Source organism: Equus quagga, chromosome 8 (genome assembly GCF_021613505.1).
Source record: "Equus quagga isolate Etosha38 chromosome 8, UCLA_HA_Equagga_1.0, whole genome shotgun sequence".
In the NCBI taxonomy this organism is placed as follows: domain Eukaryota; kingdom Metazoa; phylum Chordata; class Mammalia; order Perissodactyla; family Equidae; genus Equus; species Equus quagga.
Window position 1 is genome coordinate 18020593 of NC_060274.1, and position 19915 is coordinate 18040507.

General features: G+C 45.2%; 1 protein-coding gene across 4 annotated transcripts in view; it reads right to left on the reverse strand.

Annotated features, from left to right (window-relative positions):
* Window positions 1-19915, reverse strand: part of SASH1 (SAM and SH3 domain containing 1) — a 299791-nt gene that overhangs the window by 121534 nt on the left and 158342 nt on the right. For 3 of the 4 annotated variants that reach the window (XM_046670365.1, XM_046670367.1, XM_046670364.1), the window contains exon 2: window positions 16346-16474. In XM_046670365.1, the coding sequence (XP_046526321.1) occupies window positions 16346-16474 (129 nt within the window). Of the gene's footprint in view, window positions 1-16345; window positions 16475-16603; window positions 16953-19915 lie in introns of those variants that run through there. The other variant, XM_046670368.1, reaches the window with a different exon arrangement.

Below are 19915 nucleotides of genomic sequence, written 5' to 3' on the forward strand. Positions count from 1 at the left end.
TCCTACAACTCAACAACAACAGAAAACAACCCAATTTGATAATGGGAAGAGGACTTGAACACACATTTATCCAAAGAAGATACACAGATGGCCAAGAAGCATATGAAAAGATGCGCAACGTCACTAATCACTAGGGAGAAGAAAATCAAAACCACAATAAGGTACCACTTCACATCCATTAGGATGGCTATTATTAAAGGAAAAGAAAAGAACAAGTGTTGGCCAGGCTGTGGAGAAATCAGAAGCTTTGTGAACTGTGCTGGGAACGTAAAATCGTGCAATTGCTATGGAAAATAGTATGGAGGGTCCTCGAAAAATTAAAAATAGAACTGCCATATGTTCCAGGAATTCCACTTCTGGGTATATACCCCAAAGAACTGAAAACAGTGACTCAAAGGGATATCTGCACACCCACGTTCATAGCAGCATTATTCTCACTAGTCAAACAGTGGAAGCCACCCAAGTGTGCATCAATGGATGAATGGATAAACCAAATGCCATAAATACATACAACGGAATACTATTCAGCCTTAAAAAAGGAAATTCTGACACATGCTACAACATGGATAATTCTTGAGGACATTATACTAAGCGAAATAAGCCAGTCACAAAGGAACAAACACTGTACAATTCTACTTATATGAGGTACTTAGAATAGTCAAACCCATAGAGAGAAACTAGAATGGGGATTGCCAGGGGTTGGGGGAAGGGAGAATAGGCACAGGGTTCAGCTTTGCAGGATGACTAGGGTTCTGTGGACAATGGTGGGGATAGCACAATAATGAGAATATACTTAATGCCAGTGAACTGTACACTTAAAAATGGATAAGATGGTAAATTTTATATTATGTGTATTTTACAAGCTTTTAAAAACTATAAGGTTTAAACTAAGAAAAATAAAAGCTAAACTAAAACAAAAAAGTCCAACCCTCCTCACTACCACCCCTGTTAGGAACAATGCCTCCTAGACCCCGGAAGGGCCCGTCCTCCTGGCCTCTCATTCTCCCTGCTTCTGTCTGCCTTCACTCATTGCCACATCCCGTCTGGCCATCCCCGAGGGCCAGGTCCTTCCTTGGCTACCTGGATTCCTCGGCCCAATCTTTTAGCACGCATGCTCTGCAATCATCCATAAGTTGTCCTAGAAGTGCTATGCATATGTTGGCTGCCTCTCTGTTGGGTCCTGACGTACAGGACACTGTTCTAAGCTTGAGTAGTGAATTTAGAAATCGGTATACAAACAGCAACACGATTGAACATAACACAGCAAATTAAACTAACATACGCCAACCGCATTTATTTGTAACTTCTTTTTTATCCCCTGTGGTTCAAAAGAGATTTTACTCAAATCAGCAATGTCCACACTGGGCCTCCTAACAAAGTCCTTCAGAGGTATTCTTTGCGGTCATACGGTGAGAATTCCAGTCAAAAGAAACGAGCAAACAAACAGAAAGCGTGCTGAATAAATTATCTGACTAAAATGCTGGCTTGTGCTCAAAATCTACCTCTCCTGAGATGAGGCCAGGTTACCAGCACCCAGCGAAGAGAAGAATGCCCATGTGGCCTGTGCTACAGCCCTGCCCTGTGCTCTGTCCCATCCTCAAATCAGTGTGACATGGGTGCAAATACGTCTCCACCTCGAGAAGAGATCTCCAAGGTCTCAGTTACCCTGGGGGCCACTGCCCAGCACAAGAAGGGCTGGGTTCCAAAGATAACCTTGTCAATTTCTGGTTCTTTTTTTTTTTTAAGGTAACAAAGTGAGCTCTGATGTTAGCAAACCTGGATGCATCCCCAGGTCAAGCTACCACACAGCCCCGTTTTTCCCATGACGTGCTGGGATGCAGAAGGCAGAGGCCACCTGCCACGCATCACAAGTTTCTGTGGGAAAATGGAGGCTGAGGTCCAATTTGAGATTCCAAGATGATCTGGCCGGCGGAGTGAGCGAGGGTGCACAGCCTCGAGGTGTTACTGGTGGCCGTTTTCACCTGGGCGGTGGAGGACGGGCTCCAGGTAGATGGAGGCCCCAGTGGTGGGAGGGAATGAAGGCAGGAGGTGAGGAGGAAGGGATGGGAATGCTGAGGAACAGAGTGGGAGGGAAAAGGGGGCAGGTGGGCAGGTCTGCATTCTCAGCCCTGCTGCCATCCAGCCCTGGAGGAGAACATGGAGGGAAGAGGAGCAGAATCTCCTATTTTTCTCTCTGCCGCTGAATCAAATCCCACAGGCAGGAGGTGAGAACTAGGATGCCAGCGCTAGAGGGGCAGGCAGGCTGCTGAGAGGAGCACGGAACAGCCCATGTCCAGGATGTGCAGTACACAGAGGAAAAGGGAGCAAGGAGGAGGGAGAGGCGGGGGGAGGGCCCCCTGGTTGGAGTGCTTGCTCCTTGTCAGAAGAGTCTGAAACCAGGGACTTTTGCTCCAGCCGTCCTCTGGGCAGCATCAGCCGCCTCTTCCCAGCCTAGGATGGCTAGTGTTGGTTCTTTCACGGGTCGCATCCAGCTTCCAACACTTGGATCATTTCTTTTTTCCTCTCTGCTACTCTGCAGGCCCACAGGACGGGACAATAGGCTCAGCTGTGTGAAACAAAGAAAGGAGGCTGTCGCCTTGGAGAGTTCACTGTCAGATGGAACAGAAAACCCGCCAGGGGAGAGGGCACAGGAACCCGGGACGGGGAGAGGCGGTGATAAGGCCATTTGGAAAGGACTGGGCTCCAAACTTTCCCATTGTACTTCAGGTTTTATACAGACATCCTCATCAGATTCTGGATTTGTACATTCGGATACTCATTTTAAGATGGTAGCCTATCCCTTAGAGCCATATTAAAAAATGGGTTTACAGAAGCAAATTTTAAAGCATAATATTTTTTATTATCAAATATACCTTCATTGGGTGCTTTTTCTCCTCTAATTACAAGTTTGAACCTCTTAACGTATCTTACATTTTTATTAGTCAGCAGATTCATTCTGTAATAAAGGCTTTTTTCCAGAATTATAGCTTCCAAACCTTTTTTGCTTAAAAGAGTTTCCTGTTCATGTTTAATGTTTAAAACTAAGAAAATAAGAAAGCCTTGTTTTTTTTTTCTTTTTGAGGAAGATTAGCCCTGAGCTAACATTTGCCACCAATCCTCCTTTTCGCTGAGGAAGACTGCCCCTGAGCTCACATCCGTGCCCATCTTCCTCTACTTTATACGTGGGACGCCTGTCACAGCATGGCTTGACAAGCAGTGCATAGCTCTGCACCTGGGATCCGAACTGGCGAACTCCGGGCTGCCAAAGCAGAATTTGCAAACCTAACCCCTGCACCACCGGGCCGACCCCAAGAAAGCCTCACTCTTTAAAGACAGGAATCCAAGGATCCTCAAAATGCCCAGTCAACGGTAATTTATTTGTCAAAATTAATAAACAGAAACCTCATTTAAAAGGGAGTCAGGGCCAGCCCAGTGGTGTAGTGGTTGAGTTCACACGCTTCACTTCAGCGGCCCGGGGTTCGCTGGTTCGGATCCCAGGTGCACATCTATACACTGCTCATCAAGCCACGCTGTGATGGCATCTTACACAGAAGAACAACTTAGAACTAGGGTATACAACTACGTACTGGGGCTTTGGGGAGAAAAAAAAAAAAGAGGAAGTTGGCAACAGATGTTAGCTCAGGGCCAATCTTCGAAAAATAAAATAAAATAAAATGGCGTCAGGAGGCCAGAAAAGAGAACTCTTATGCACCTGCCACTCAATGCAGACCTCAAGAGAAAGAGACATACGGTGCCTCTCAGACAGGAAGTGGCACTACTTACTATCCCAGCAGAAGGAAGGAACTCCCCCTCGCCCAGCGACAGCTCAGCCAATGAGAAGCCACCCCACTTGGAACTCCGTCTCCTCCAGTGGACTCTTCCTTTACAACGGCCCCTCCCAACTTCATAAAAGAACGCTTCCCTCCTTTCTCTCTCCAGACTCGCGTGTGGTTCTCCGGAGACCGCATGCCCCAAATTGTAATTCTTTGCCATTCAGAAGAAACCCTTTCTGCTGGTAAAATATGTTTATTTGGTTTAGGTCAACACATTCATTCCACAAATATTTATTGACCATCTCCTACGTGCTGGCAACTGTTGTAGCCACAGAGATACAGTAGTGAACAAGGTATCTATTACACACTCATGACAGAAACAGGAAAACAATACTAGGTAGTATGGGATTCTGGAATTAGATTGTGGTGAAGATTGCGCAACCTGGTGAATATACTAAAATCACTGAATTGTACACTTCAAAGAGTGGATTTACAGTGTGTGCCTTATATCTCAATAAAAAGCCTCATAGAGGAGCACTCCATACGTAGAGAAACAATATGTACTATACGCTTTCACACAGTAGGTATTCAATAAATGTTTTTCAAAGAACACAATCAGCTGTGGTGTTAAAAGAAGCTATCTACTTGGAAAAAATATATACGTATATAAAATCTTGGTTATTACTATAGTTGACATTATCATTCTAACTCTAAGTGCTTTTGTAAGTCTAACTGTTAAAATCGTCTAAACTTCAACTTCTGTTGGTCTCCCAGGACAAGCTGAGCAACTGCACAAGTTCTTGTCCTAATTACTCAGAAGCCAGCCTAGCACCCGATTTCACGGTATGGAATCCTGGCCCCAGCCCGAGGGACCTGCTCTCCCAAACCAGTCCAGCTAAGCTTTCCAAGCACCAAGCACGCCGCCTTTACCTTTTCCATTGTCCTAATGCTTAAGGTATGTCCACGTGAACCGACGGACAGCTAGCATTTGTTGTAAGCAAATCTGTATCACCCACTTATGAATATGACTGTCTTGTCCGATTGCAACAGGAGCTTCCTGAAATGAGGCTTCTATTTTGGTACTAATAACTTCCCCATGACGTCAAGCAAGTTACTGAAACACTCCAGAAAACCAGTAAATGTTGTTTTTACCAGCTCCCTGCATTATCTTTCAGGAAGAATACTATATGTCATCATCGGGCCATCTCTAAAGTAGTTATTACGTAAGACACTAAACATTACAATATTATAGAACCCTCTAATATGGGTTATTCTGTTAAATGAGCTTTCAAGACAAAGCTATAGGTAAAACAGTAAACTGTTCTATTTTATTTTACTTATTTTATTATTTTACTTCACTATATTTACTTTTCATCCTATTTTACCTACTTGAATGGAATTCTTCTAAAGTCTCTAATAATCTCATGTTCTATAACAATGCAGGGGATATAATTTAACAGACTCTTTTTTTTTTCTTTTGAGGAAGATTAGCCCTGAGCTAACATCTGCCAATCCTCCTCTTTTTGCTGAGGAAAGCTGGTCCTGAACTAACATCCATGTCCATCTTCCTCTGCCTTGTACGTGGGACACCTGCCACAGCATGGCATGCCAAGTGGTGCCATGTCCGCACCTGGGCTCCGAACCCGTGAACCCCAGGCCGCTGAGAAGCAGAATGTGCGCAGTTAACTGCTGCGCCACCAGGCCGGCCCCTAACAGACTCTTTTTAATTCAGGATTGCCCACAGAATCTGCAAAGTTATTTGCCCTATTCTAAATAGCCCAGGCCATTGAGCTTTTTGAGTTCTTCTATTTACTTGTTAGATTTTCCGTCTCTTCGTTTGTTAACCTTCCTTGCCAATATCAGATGACCATCTCCATCAACCAGTCACCCCTCTTTTAATTTACGGCTTCTAATCTGCCGTAGGTAAAACATCACGTATGTTTGTATCTGAGTGTATATTTGTGTGTAGGCAAAGAGAGGAAGAAACAGACGGAGAACAGAAAATGTGGAAATCCAGAAAGCCGTGTGAACCCAACTGTCAGACTTGTTAGCCTTAGGTAAGTCACTATCAGGAGACCTTAAACTTCTACTTTAAGGAATTTTGTGGGGTTGGTTTGTTTGTTTCCAATTTTTTGTATAATGAGTATATCACTGTAATTTGTTTAATAAAACTTATGTTATATTATATTCCAATTTATAATATTACACTTTTATATTATCCAAATACATAAACTAATCTGTAAATCAAGACATAGCAGGGGGCCAGCCCGGTGGCTCAGCGGTTAAGTGCGCACGTTTCACTTTGGCAGCCCGGGGTTCGCCAGTTCGGATCCTGGATGCGGACACGGCACTGCTTGGCACGCCATGCTGTGGCAGGCGCCCCACATATAAAAAAGTAGAGGAAGAAGGGCACAGATGTTAGCTGAGGGCCAGTCTTCCTCAGCAAAAAGAGGAGTAGGGGCCGGCCCCGTGGCCGAGTGGTTAAGTTCGCGCACTCCGCTGAGGTGGCCCAGGGTTCGGATCCTGGGCATGGACATGGCACCGCTCGTCAGGCCACGTTGAGGCGGCATCCCATATGCCACAACTAGAAGGACCTGCAACTAAGATATACAACTATGTACCAGAGGGGATTTGGGGAGATAAAGCAGGAAAAAAAAAAAAAAAAAGATTGGCCACAGTTGTTAGCTCAGATGCCAATCTTTAAAAGAAAAAAAAAAAAAAAAAGGAGGATGTTAGCTCAGGGCGAATCTTCTTCTTCAAAAAAAAAAGAGATATAGTAGGATGGGGAGGTGGGGCCAGGCCTCTGAGGAATCTCCAGAGAGTCAAACACAGGGTCAGCGGGTGGCCTGCGGGATTCAGAGACTTGGCATTGACCTCCTGGTTTCAAACCCCATCTCTGACACGTACCAGCTATTTGAATTTTAACAAGCTCTATTTTTATGATATTACCTTTATCGACATTTAGTATGTCTATTATAATTAATAATAATATTTATTATAAATAGTCATTGAGCTCTAGCATGCACCCAGGAACCCTGGTGACTGCTCTACAAACATTATCTTATTTAACCTTTACAATAACCCAGCGAAGAAGCCGCTGTCATCTCCGTCCGGCCATGCCCACACTGAGGCCCCAGGCAGCGGGCGTCCAGGCAGGTGGACGATGCGGCCCGGTCTTCCTCATCAAGTTACATGGCCTCCTTTTGGGAGCACTGGTTTCTGCCTCTGCCCAACCGAAACCATAAGATTACTAATATCCATCTCACGGGGTTATCAGAAGAATGGATAAGGTAGATAGATGCCTCATAAACTCCAATGGACTTTTTAAAAGTCATTATTGTGATAATTATCAGCATACCTATTATTATGGCCTTCTCACACTTTATTCACCCTTCCTTTCTAGTTACGGGCAGTACTCTAGGCAGTGAGGCAGACAAAATGTCGAGCTTTACAACACATGTTAAGTGATCCTGGTGATCAATGATGCAGAATAGCTCAATTGATAATTACCTTATCACTGCTATTTAAAAGATTCACCAAAAATATTAAATAGTAAATTTTTCCTTAAGTTAAAATTCTCCTTTGGAAAGAAAGATTTGATCTTCGTCAATCAAGCGAGTGACTCCAACGAAGAATTCAGAGAAAATACCACAACAGATTCCGGAAGATGAAAGAGATCAAAGGAACATCTCAGAGAAGCGAAACCCACACCCCAAGGAGAAAGGACATTCACACACAAATAAAAACACCCTTTGAAATCTCAGCTGGACATCTGTCTTCCTCTGGGCATCTTTGTTAAGAAGCCATGTCTCTCTGTTGCACACATTAAAAAAAATAACAAACGCTCCCACAAAGACATCCAGATGTTCACAAATATTCATGATGTGTTTCCAATCTGGTTTGGTCTTGTCCTTGATTTATTTTTGATTAAGTTCCCTCGGCTTCTGCTGGAGTCCATGAGATGGATGGCGCTGCTGTGGCACAAATTTAGAAAACCTTCATATTCTAAATAATTGCAGTAAGTCTCTCAAACAATCCCTTATAAATAATCACGTATGGACAAGCCTCAGACTAGCCAGAGATACAGAAACTGGCCTTATTCCTGAACATGACCTCTAACGCCATTGCTACAGTTGACAAATTAAGTCTCTATTTCTAAAACACAGGTTGACATGTCCAGGGGAGGAGAAAAAAATCTAGAACCTGCTGTTCTTGTCTGAGTAATACAGTGGGACATTAAAGGAAGGCAATAGCTGTGCTCTGGCGTTACTGACGTGCATTTTCCAAGGTCACCAAGTTAGTCTGCGTCCCTCCAGATTCCAAATGGTTAAAAAGGTCAGAGTAAGATTAACAGAACCAACTAGACTAAGCTAAACATTTTACCACCTTGCTTTCTCTATTTAAAATAAAATTCTCGAAACTTCCAAACTGAAAGAAAATGCAGCTCCAAGCCCAAAAATCCTGCTGAAAATGGGTGTAATGATCTTCTAGTAAGAGGTGGCCAGAGAGAGCTCCCATCAAAATACTCGGTGTTCTGGGGCCTGATTCCTTCTGTCCTTCGTCATCTTGGTGCACAGGTGCTGTGGCGAGAGATCAGTCTAAAATATGTACCTAGAGGTCAGGAGCCTGACATCAGGTGTGTGTGGCAACACCAGCGAAAGCTCACAGCCCTGCCCAGGTGACCTCCTGTCTGGGCCCTGCAGGAATCTGCCTAATCCTACTGCAGACGCCCAACCATTGCCATTCCCCAAGCCAGGCCCTGGGGGACACGTGGGCCACTTGACCTGAGCCCCACAGTCCTCACCACAGGCCTCAAATTTAGATGTTTGTCATTATCATCAAATGACATTATCGACACAGCCACAGACACCCACTCCTAGGGCCTGAAAATAAGCAAACATTGATCACATTCCTTTAAGCTGTCTCACACCAAGACCATCCCATCTCTAGTGTGCTACAAATTAACATGTTTCAATAGCCTATAATTAGCTTGTGCGTAGCACAAATAAATTACATTGTAATTGCCGACGTGGAAAGCGTTTAATTCTTCAACATAACATTTAGATCACACTACAGCTTGGGGAACCTGGTTTTAATATTCCAAGGCTTCAAAAAGGGGCCTGGCCTGGGCTGCACTCAACTCGGAAAGGTCCCAATTCTAAAAACAGAGCCATTTCCCCCCAAAGCCTTGGCCAAGCGCTGGATTCTGCCACCAAAGTGGCCTCTTTCCTTTCAATTCCTTGGCCTCTCTCCTCGGTTGCTGTCTTTTGATCAACCTTTCAGAATTCTCTCTGCTGTATGTAAATGAAAACAACTACAAGGTTCAGACTCTTCTCCTTTTTGGAAAGCATTTGTATTTTCAGCAGGATGCTATTTTGGTTTTTAACCTCCCCCGGCTCGTTGTGTTTCAGAAACACAAACAAAAATCAGTCATTTCTAAATGCTCAGGAACAAAAACAGAAAAACATGCCAATGTTGTTGATCCATATTTGAAAAATCTGATGCAGACTTAATTCGTAGACTATAACATCACAATAATATATCTAATCTATTTCCATAATTGTACACGCAGTCTACAAAGGTCTCTAAGTTTAGAAGGATGGAAGCACACCTACCCTGATTGTAAGCATAATAAAAACCTTCTTAATTAGGAGAGGTACGGGATGCCAAGATCAAATCTGGCAGCCAAGAATTCTGTTTATGTCCACGTTACCACGGTGCAATGTACAAGAAATGCTGACTAAATTGGGACCAGGCATTGGACTACAAACGGGACTTTGTCTGAGGGAGCCAGAGCAGGGGACTGTATTACCAGCTGGCTTAGAACAGAATGCCTCAGTGTATTCTGACATCAAATGTGTGAATCCCGCAGCAGAACCGCTTCTGACTGCAATCTGCAAAGCAACAGCAGCCCAAAGCTAGCGAGTAATGTCAGTTAAGACAAAATGAAACAAAATGAAAATAAATGCCCTTCAGAGCAACAATTGGGGTTTAGCAGTTGAATATTTCAACTCAGGACGATTTGCAACACATCACATTCTGATCCTGTGGATAACGAGATAAGAATTCAGGGAGGACACGTGCTGATAAGAATTCAGGGAGGCCGCGTGCTGGCCGTGCCCGCATTCCTTCAGAACACCCAGGACCTATGCACTGACAACCTCACTGGGGGCAACCTTGCTTTCCTGATCTTTCCTTGAATATTCAGGGAGTTCAAAGGCATAGGAAAATAGGAAACCTGTTTTCCACACGCTTTGCTGTCTCCAGTAAATAACAAAGGAAGAACAGTCTGGAAAATGAAAAAAAAAACCCACAGAGACTGCACCATCTGGGCATATCTGGGTGAAACCACGAGTTCACCTTGGCCTCACGGGTCCACTATTGCGAAATGGAAATTATTTTTGTTTTGTCTTGTGAATGATGATGAATCAGAACAACATCCTAACTTTTTATATCATTAACAATCCAAGGACCTCTGAAAGAACACCATGTATGTTTTTCAGCACTTCGTTTCTATCTTAGGTTCCAGCCACAGTAAAACTTGCCCCAATGGCCTGTAAAAGCCACATTTTCTAGCTCAGTTTTTAACCTTTTTGCAAACTGTGCCCTCTGCCTTAAATTATCCTGCACTGTTAGCACCCACTCCCCCACCAGAATAATCTTCCACGTTCTTTATGATTGGGCTTGGGGATCACCTCCTCCAGAAAGCCTTCTAAGACTTTCCTAACCTGGGTCAACAGCTCTCTTCTGTATTCCTGCACAGCATTTTAATAGCCTGTTTACTTGTCTAATACCCCCACTAAATTGTGACCTCTTTGTGGATGGGGAATACATCATCATCTGTGTGTCTGGAAGGGCGAAGTCTCAGATACAGACTTGATGCCCTTTAAATATTTTTAAATAATTACATACATAAATAAACTCAACAGATACTGAGCATCTATTACGTGCCATGCATGGTCCTCTGTGCTGGAGTGACATAAGTGATCAAAACAGACGGACAAAAACCCCTCAAACCAGGACGTACTGGGAAGTGGCCCATGAGGGAACTTTGTGGGGTGATGGCTCCGTTCTGTATCATACCCGGGTGTGGATGACATGGATATATCCACTTGACAAAACTGTGCGGCGAAGATCTGTACCTTTCACTGTCCATTTTACCCCAAAAACAAAGAACTTCTAAAAAATAGCAATGATCCAGCCGGCGTAAGGAGGAGAGATGACATGGGAATGGCAGACTGCGGGTACACACTGGGGCTGGGTAAGGGGCACGGGAAGTTCACTATATTATGCTGTTTACATTATGTTTGATATTTCCCAAAAGAAAAGCTAAAAAAAGCTCTCTACACTCACGTGAATAAACAGTAATGAAGTATGAATAAAAGATACTTCTCAGCATTACTACCAGAATAGAGGGGAACGAAAAGGATGAACAGTTACGGTCACTCACAACGACGGACCAGGGACTTTATAGTCGTTTTCTCATTTAATCCTCACAATAACTTTCTGAGATACTTTTCCCCTATTTTACAGATGGGGAAACTGAGGCTTGGAGAGGTTACCCAACTTGCCAGCTAAGTAAAACAGCCAGCAGTGAAACCCGAGTCTGTCCACCTCCCCCAGCCTCTTGCCACTGTACTTCTCCCCGTTGTGCCACTGCACCAAGCCCAGAGCAGGACTCGAGGGCTGGGGGTTGGGGTGTAGAGTCTGAAGAAGCCCCAAGAATTACCACTAGTCCTGACAGACACCACTCTTAACTGCTGTGGGGGACTGGAATTGGCCACCCCAAGATACGTCTTTCTGGCATGAGGATTATTTTGGGCTGGTTACTTTTAAAAACTGCAGACACGAAAGAAACTGAAAAGTAGAATTTACTTACCCTTTGCTAAGAGATATTTACACTGTAAAGAAAATCTCCATCTGTACCAGGAAGGAGGGATGACCTTCTCTCTAGAAACTCTCATCAACGCAGAAGGCAAGGACTTAAATGTGCATAATAACCTTACTCTTGTTTACGGTGCTTGTCTGGTGACCTCCTGCAACTGACTCCCCCTACCCCCAACATCTTCCTTTGTCTTTAGCTGAAGAGGACATTTAAGATGGTGGCTTCAGCCATTCTGGCGAGTTGCTGAGGTTGCCTGAGCCTCTCCCACGTATACCTGTTATAAAGCTTTGTTTAATTTTCTCCTGTTATTCTGTCTCATGCGAATTTAATTCGATGTCCGGCCAGAAGAACCCAGAGTGGGTAAAGGAAATGCCTTCCTCCCCTACACTGCCTCTGCCTTGGTCCAGAATTATATCTGGAACGATTAAATTATAAAGCCTGCGAGGAACAGCTGTACCCCAGAATCATTCCTGCACCGGCAGCAAGGGTTCTGATGTCACATTTCTCTGTGATGATTTGCAGTATTTTTATTTACATTTCTGGTCCTTAAAGATCTGGGTAGTCTCTGCCTGGACTCCCATTTCCTGGTGCCTGATGTGGATCTAGGCTGCCCCAAGTAGAGAAGTCCAAGGGGTCCTGGCCTACATGCCCATCTATATGACCCAATGGATTTTATGGTGTGGATTAGGGCTGTCCTGAGGAGAGAAGCCCAGGGCACCCTGGCCTACATGCCCATCTATATGACCAGGTTCACATCTAAAGTTATACGACCACACAATAACCAGACCCCATCTGCACTGAAACCATTTAATGACTTTTTACATCATCTTTTCTTTGTCTAGTAAAAATATGTCAGGTACCCATGTCTGCAGCTCTTCACTGCCTATGGGTCCTGTCCCCATACTATTCCATACTATTCTCTGAATAAAAGAACACTACTGCCAGACCTTGAGAGTCCAAGAAATCCTTTTGACTCCTTGACTCACCAAGCCCGCATCCGTGCCCACAGATGCAATAGGGATTTGGCACAGAGTCCTAGCCAGGCTTCAGCTGACGTTGTCACCAGGGCCCCACTGCAGGTGAGGACTTCTCCATCAGGGCTGTGCCACGCCACCAACCACACAAACTTGTTTTCTGACAACACCAAGCAGACTCAAGCTCAAGATGCCAAGGAAGCTGACACAGTCAGTAATCAGAGGCCACCTTGCATGTGTCCCTTTCCTGGCCGTGGCGTCACTTTGACAGATGTCAGACTTTAGCATCAGTAGCAATGGGTCCATTATGGACTTGGACAGCTGCTGTCATTTCTGAAGGCAGCTTCTCTCAACCAAAAACCACACGGTGCTCAGGGATGTGCCAAATGTGTGGGAATATGGGCCACTTCCCTGCTGTTCACAAGCACTAATGTCCCAGTCCCCAGCAGGGGTGAAGCCTGAGGTCCACACTCTGTTCCTTTAGGGCCCATTTGGTGCTAAATAAAAGCTCTCACCATCGTTGTAAACTTGGATCATAATCCCTCTTTATACTGCTGAATTTTCACCCATCTGTACTCTCTATTGCCTTCAGCTAAGCTCACTGGCCCCAAAAACACTTTATCAAGGGCTTTATTCCAGCCAGGAGCTGGGTGACTGGGGCCTGGAGAAGGAGCTTGACATCCTAGCCAGAAAGTTAATTACTAATATAATTATCAAAACCTTTTATTTTTCAGGGTTAAGTCAAGCATCTGTGGGCAGGGTCTCTCTTGGGTTGGTTTGTTTTCCAACTGACACGTAACTAGCATTCAAGGACAATGTGGGGTTTTTTTTTGACTTTTCAAAGCCAATACAAATATCTAAAAGTCTTCTTGATCTGCAGAATACTCCCTCAATCCCAAAATTCACCCAGAGGATTTCAAATGAAACAAAAGTCATAAACCAATTCCACCCACCACCCCAAATTCTCTGTACTCAAGGCTGTGTTCTAAATGCCTTTTTCTACGGCAGACACAGCAAACTTAAAGGTCCTTTTTCCCTATCAAATGTTTCAGCTCCTAATATGTTACCATGTCCTCTTACTGCTTTGAGGGGGTGGTTTGTTCTCAGAGCCAGCTCACAGTCAGCTTTGATGGGGCTGCCTACCGGCACAGAAAGAAAGTATTAAGCCGTAGGTCCTCAGATCTGGAGCTGCTCCACCAGCGGGGCAGGGAAGAAGTTTGCCTACTTGTCCCAAGGCAGAATCCAAAGTCTAGAAATGCAGGTAAAACCTGAAAGTTACAGCTTTTCAAGAATGAGTTCCCATCAGGGCTCAATCTGTGAAGAGCTAACCCCCGGGAGAAGGAACTTTGCCTAAGTCGCTGGGGTTGTACGCATGGCCAGAAAGATGGATAACCTTAAAGCACGTCTAACACAGACATCTGGACGCCTGAGCCTTGTGAATGACAGTGAACCACGTGGCATCTGGCCTGATCTTCAGCAGTGTGAGGCCTCCCACTTATCACTGCAAGTAGCCTAGAATTTCCTAGAAAGCGAACCTGAATATGCCGACTTGGGATCTTACTTTTCTCACTAACTACAGCTTAAAGGATGAACAGTTTCCAGCCTGGCTCGAATTCGCTCCCACCACCAGATTCTCACACCTTTGATCAGAACTAATTAAGCTCATGTGGTGGTTTTTTTTCCCCAGACTGTCTTTTGCAGCTCTGGAACAGAGCGCACCAAATTAGGCCCATCTGTCTAAGTGGGAAGGAATTATTATCGCAGCACCAGGCAGCTTCCTTTCCTACCTAGAAGCTGCCTTCCAGGGTTTCAAACACCGTGGGACGATTGCGGTAACCCCAACTCTCACCCGGCTATAACTCTGAGAAGAGCAGCTGAGGGGTCTATGAAGGATCATGGACCAATTCACGGCCATCCTTTCCTTGCTCAGTGAAACGTCCAAGGAGGCCACAAAGTATGCTACCAGACCATCATTCTGGGGCAAAACTGCAACGTTCAAGAATCCAGAGCAATATTTAGATTGTTGTTCTGCTGCAATCTTGCCAAAAGGAAAGTCTTTTCTCGTTAACTACGCCCCAACAGGAGAGCCTAATGAATTTTAATGGAGCAGGGTAGTCTTGTGCCACATGAGGTTACTTCCTTAAAAGGAACCAAACAACCCCGCCATTCACACGTGCCAGGGGACAAAGTTAGAGGAAAGAAGCCCTCAGCAACAATGACAACCACAAGCCTGCCTAGGCCATGATGTCAGGCCCCCTGGGTGATGGCTTTTTCTTTCCCCTACGGGTGCTTATCAGTGACTTTACTCCCAGCCCTGCTGACTGCTAAATCGGTGGAGAAAAAGGAAAGAGAATCAATAGTTATTTGACAGTCACGATGTAACATTACTCCTGACCTAAGGAATCTTTACTTAGGTTGGGTTATGGAAAGAAATTAAAGCGCCTAAGAACGCCAGCATCAAAGCAGATTGTGTTCACTGACAGAATATACAACAGTGGTGCCTAAACTACTTGTTGGGTCCCTTACATCATAGGCCCTTTAGAACATAAAAGGAATATTAATAAAAGAATTACCTGTTCCTAGTTTCTTAACTATTGTTTTTTTCCTTCATTCCTCCCCTAAGTAGATTTATGGAAAATAAAAAATAAATAAGAACTCAATTGAATCAGCAGTTTTCAAACTTCTTGTAAAGGAAGAGGGACTCAGTTACTCAAGAGAGATCCACGTAGCCCCCGATATATAAAAGATGATCAAAAAGGAGCTGGTCCAATGAACAGACATGGAGAGTTGAGTCTTTTCTTCCACCTCCCATTCTTCAAGTGGTCTTGAGGTCACCAGTGAAACAAAACAATTTGAAAAGCACTGAACCAAAATGAAACCAAGGAGAATATGTGTAGCAAGTTTAAATTAATAAATGCAAAAGTTTCAGTAAGATATTTTGTAGCAAGTGTACAACATGGAAATACTAGCACACACACAGATTATACAGAGTACCTAAGCTATTTATTTACTATTGATCGCATGCAAGTTCTAATGCTCCACTAACCAAACACATAAAGGCCTTTACAAAACAGCCAAATGAATTTCAATGCACCTGAGTGAGAGAAGAGACTACAGCGATGAAAAGCGGTGATTATAAAAAGATCCTAACGAATGGAAGAACTCCAGTAAAATGTTAAGTAAAAAAAGCAAGAATTAAATGCTGATGTAAAAATGCCCAGAAAAACAACGAAGGGAAATCTGCTTAAAACACCAATATGATTATTGCTAGGTGGGAGATTAAAGTGGTTTTTTAGTTCTTTACATTTTATTTTGTTTTTCAAAAAAGAGGAAAAAAGAAAAGAAAGAAGGAACTAGCCAAGACATCCTTTGGGCTTATAGTCAGTAAAACTGTAGTATACATTGGCCAACAGTAAAAGTATTCTTTTCCCTCAAGTTAAAAAAAATAAAAGTAAAAATCCAGGCTTTTAATGGACACAGATATTTGACCATATTGTCCTAGGCAATACTCATTCAATTTGATATCCACAGAAGAACTGGGTTGATACTTAAGGGATCCGAATTTTTCACTCCATATGAGGCAGCACCCTGCAGACTGATGCTCCGTGAGCAACTAGGACACGTTCAAAGGCCCAAGGAGGGATGCTGGACCAGCAGCACGAACAAAAGCAGCCCGGCTGGGCAGGAGCGTATTCCCAGTGCCACCCACTCACCACGTCCAGGTCCTGGGACACCCGCCGTTTCCGCAGCTCCTCCATCCGCTCACACACGTCGGAGAAACAGGTATTGTAATAATCTGCATACTGCTGCGCCAGGTCATCGATGTTTCCCAGGGAGCCGTCCTGAGGTGAGGAGGGCAGGAGGAAGAAACAGGAAAAGAACAAAGGCGGTCAGTCCACCTGCAAAAGCCCCACATCATTTTGTCTTCCTCTCTGCAGGGTTCACAGTAATAATCGCCGATATTTACTCACTGGTGAGAACGTGCCAGGCTAAGCTTTACGAATGACATCTCATCCTCAGGACAGCCCTTGGAGTCGGTACCTATTCTTCTCGCCTTGTAGATAGACAGATAGTAGCTCAAAACGTCGAGTGACAGCCCAAGAATTGCAAGCCAAGGAGCCAGGCCTCCAAGCTGGAACTGTCTGGTACCAAAGTCCCAGTCTTAGACCCACACCTGCGTTTCCCTAACAGGGCTAAGCGAGCCCCAGGAAAGCGCCTTCAGCAAAGGCACCGTGTCCCGAAGAGGCTCCTACAGCCCACCTAGGGCCCGCGGCTGCATCAGAACCTCCAGGGAAGCTTTTGAGAAATCCAGCCACCAGGACCCCACTCCCAGACACTCTGATTGGAACCCGAGAATGCAGAGAGGCCAATGCGGAATGCTGTATCTGGGACACACCTGAACCACACCCTCCCGTGAGGCCCTCAGACAAGGGGACAATCTTATGCCAAGTCATTCCAAGTACACGTGCAAGAGTACACACTACAAATTCACCTAAATAAATAAGGAAACACGTCTGTCTCTTCTCTAAGAGAAGTACGCGGTAGTTGCTCTGGAGCCCACACTCCTGAGTTCACGCCCAGCTCACTGCCTCTTACGGGTCGGTGGCTGCAGGCACGATTCCTAACCTCTGAGATTGCTGGAGTAACAATAGTAACTATGTCGCGGTGAGGAGTAATGAGGTAACATGAAACACTTGGAACTTAGCTCCTCACCACTCACCTGGCACGTGGTAAGTGCTCGAAACTTGTTTAACGACTAATAGAAACTACAACATCACGTTTCAGACTATAGTCTTCCCTTAGAGGAGTCGATTCTGAACACATACATATGGAAGGACAGAAATGCTGCATACATTTGCAAGTTATGCCGTTTCTTGTATCAATTCATTCATTCATTCATTCATTCTGAAAACATCCCCCTGCTCCTTTTCACCTCCCGACACGTTCTTTCTCTGGTATGAATAAACGACTTTACCAAGACAACCACGGAAAATGATTTTATCAAGACAAGCTAAGAAAACACAACGTTTAGACAACCTATCCGGAGGCCTGGGTCAGAGCAGGCCATCATCTCTGTCCCACTTCTGCAATCACTGATTTTACAGAACAAAGGGAGCAGAGAAACAGAAGTTGAAAGAAATGACTTGTAAGAAAAGCTTCTTCCTTTCCCACCAGTAAAATGTCCTACGTTTGAGGTAACTGCCTCCAAGTCCCCAGCACCGAGCCAAGGATGAGGACTCTTACTGGGCCAGGAAGATCTCTGAACAGCTGGACATGTCTGGGCAAAGTCACCCCCCCACTGCAGTCTGTCTGTCTGGGACAGGCTGGACGGACGTGGTAGAGGAGCTGGACGCCTACCCTGCTCTAAAAGTGTTCACTGTCACATTTCCAGGAGGGAAATCACATGGGTTGAGGTGGAAATCTGCAGCTGAGCCTCTGAGGACCCGCACGGAAGTGGGCAGCCTGGAGTCTTGGCTTTACTGCCTTTCGTAAAGGAAGCTGCCTGCAAACATGATCGCCCTTGGGAGGGAGGGATGCAGGCCAGAGCTGCCTAAGGTGAGGCTCCTGAATACAGCATGATAAGTCAACTCACAATCCTAAGGTTCGCCCTGACTCGTCTCAGCTCAATACCACCTGCCCTGTGGGCCACAAGTGGAAAATCTGCAACATCCCCTCTGGTTTTCCTGCCTCCTTCCTCACTTTCCCTAATCTGCCTTTGACCCAGCCACCAAAGTAACCTTGCTAAACAAAGAGAGATGGAACGAGCTCTCCCCGCCCCTGAGTCATCCATGCCACCCCAGCCCTCACCCTACAAAGGAAACCCCAAGCTGACGGGCTGGCTCTCAGGGCCCTTCACTTCCACTCCCCACTCCCAACTGATGGAGAAAGGAGCTGAGTCTGTGCACGGGGCAGGGGGAGCCAGAGAGCAAGCAGCGGCTTCCCCTCAGAGCAGACCCTCACCCACCCCGCCCACCTCAGCCCCAACACTTGGAGAGAGGACTGCAGGAAACGTGAGGAAGAACAGGGGCAGAAGAGTGGCTCCCATGGGAGCTATTGACCCCCAGGACTCTGAGAGCCAAGTGCCGCCGAGGCAGGGGCTCAGGCCACAGCTGCTTTGGCCAGTGGGGCAGCAGCTGCAGGTCCTCAGAGCATGGAAACCGGCGACCCTTCGCATCAGGCACCTGCCTTCTGGTAGCCAGGATGTCTGCTTACCCTTCAAAGAGACCAAGCCCTCGCCATCCCTGTTCTCTTCAAGACCCTCCAGTTTTCTTAGCTCCCTCCTGCAGCATACACTGGGAAAGACCAAGGAGCTCCCGCCCGAGAGTGCTGGAAGGAGGGGAGGCAGGCCGTGCAACAACCTTACCCAAGAACCCGTTTTGATGAGTTAACACCCTGATCCTATCACTCCACAAGTAACTGGGGCCCCTGGAAGATGCTGGGCTCTTCAGAGTTATCTTAGCCTCTCGAGAATATGATGCTATCCTCCTACCCTCATCCAGAACCTTCTGCCTTCATCCATCCAGGAGATGAAACCTATCTGCCACTTTTGACCAACACAAAATCCACATCTTCTAAGACCTGAGTAAACTTGGTAGAGGCGTTCTAGCTACACACTCTCCTCCGGCTTGCTGTTCTTAAGTGGAAATTAAACTCTCTCCTCTCTCTTTCACTCAGAGTTGTTGTGTCCAAGCCAAGGGACTTCGATCTTGAACTCTGGCTCCTCAAAAGTAACCAGCTTTCATGTTTATGAACTGTATGACCTCACAATCAACTATTTTCTTGGACAATTCAAGGCCACCCCAAAAAACTGTAAAAACAATTATTTAAATAGCTTTGTTCAAATTACTTTTTCTCCTTTTCCTCTCCTCACTCATATATCCTAGCGACACCTTTAAAGCCAACTATGCACTTCAGTTCTAAAGTTTCCAAGTTGCAGATCAAACTTCTTTTTGTGCTAGGGAAAAAGTTTAATTTTCTATCCTTCAGTCCCAATCACTCAAAAGTCTCCCCCAAGATTTGCGGGCTTTGAAAATATATCTGTGGTTCGTGGAGAATAAAGCAGCTGTTGTACTCACCTCAGGCCACCGACAGCAAATATCTCACACCCTGAAATAGTCTGCAACATCCACGCCTCACCTGGTGCTCAGCAGATGGTCATTTAGGACAGGGAGGCATAGCTGCTGCTCGTTTTCCCACATCATTTTCCAGATGTGGAAAGTCCCCATAATTACCACTTTCATCAGTTTTGATGATTTCAATGCCAAGTAAGGCAAAAGAATAAA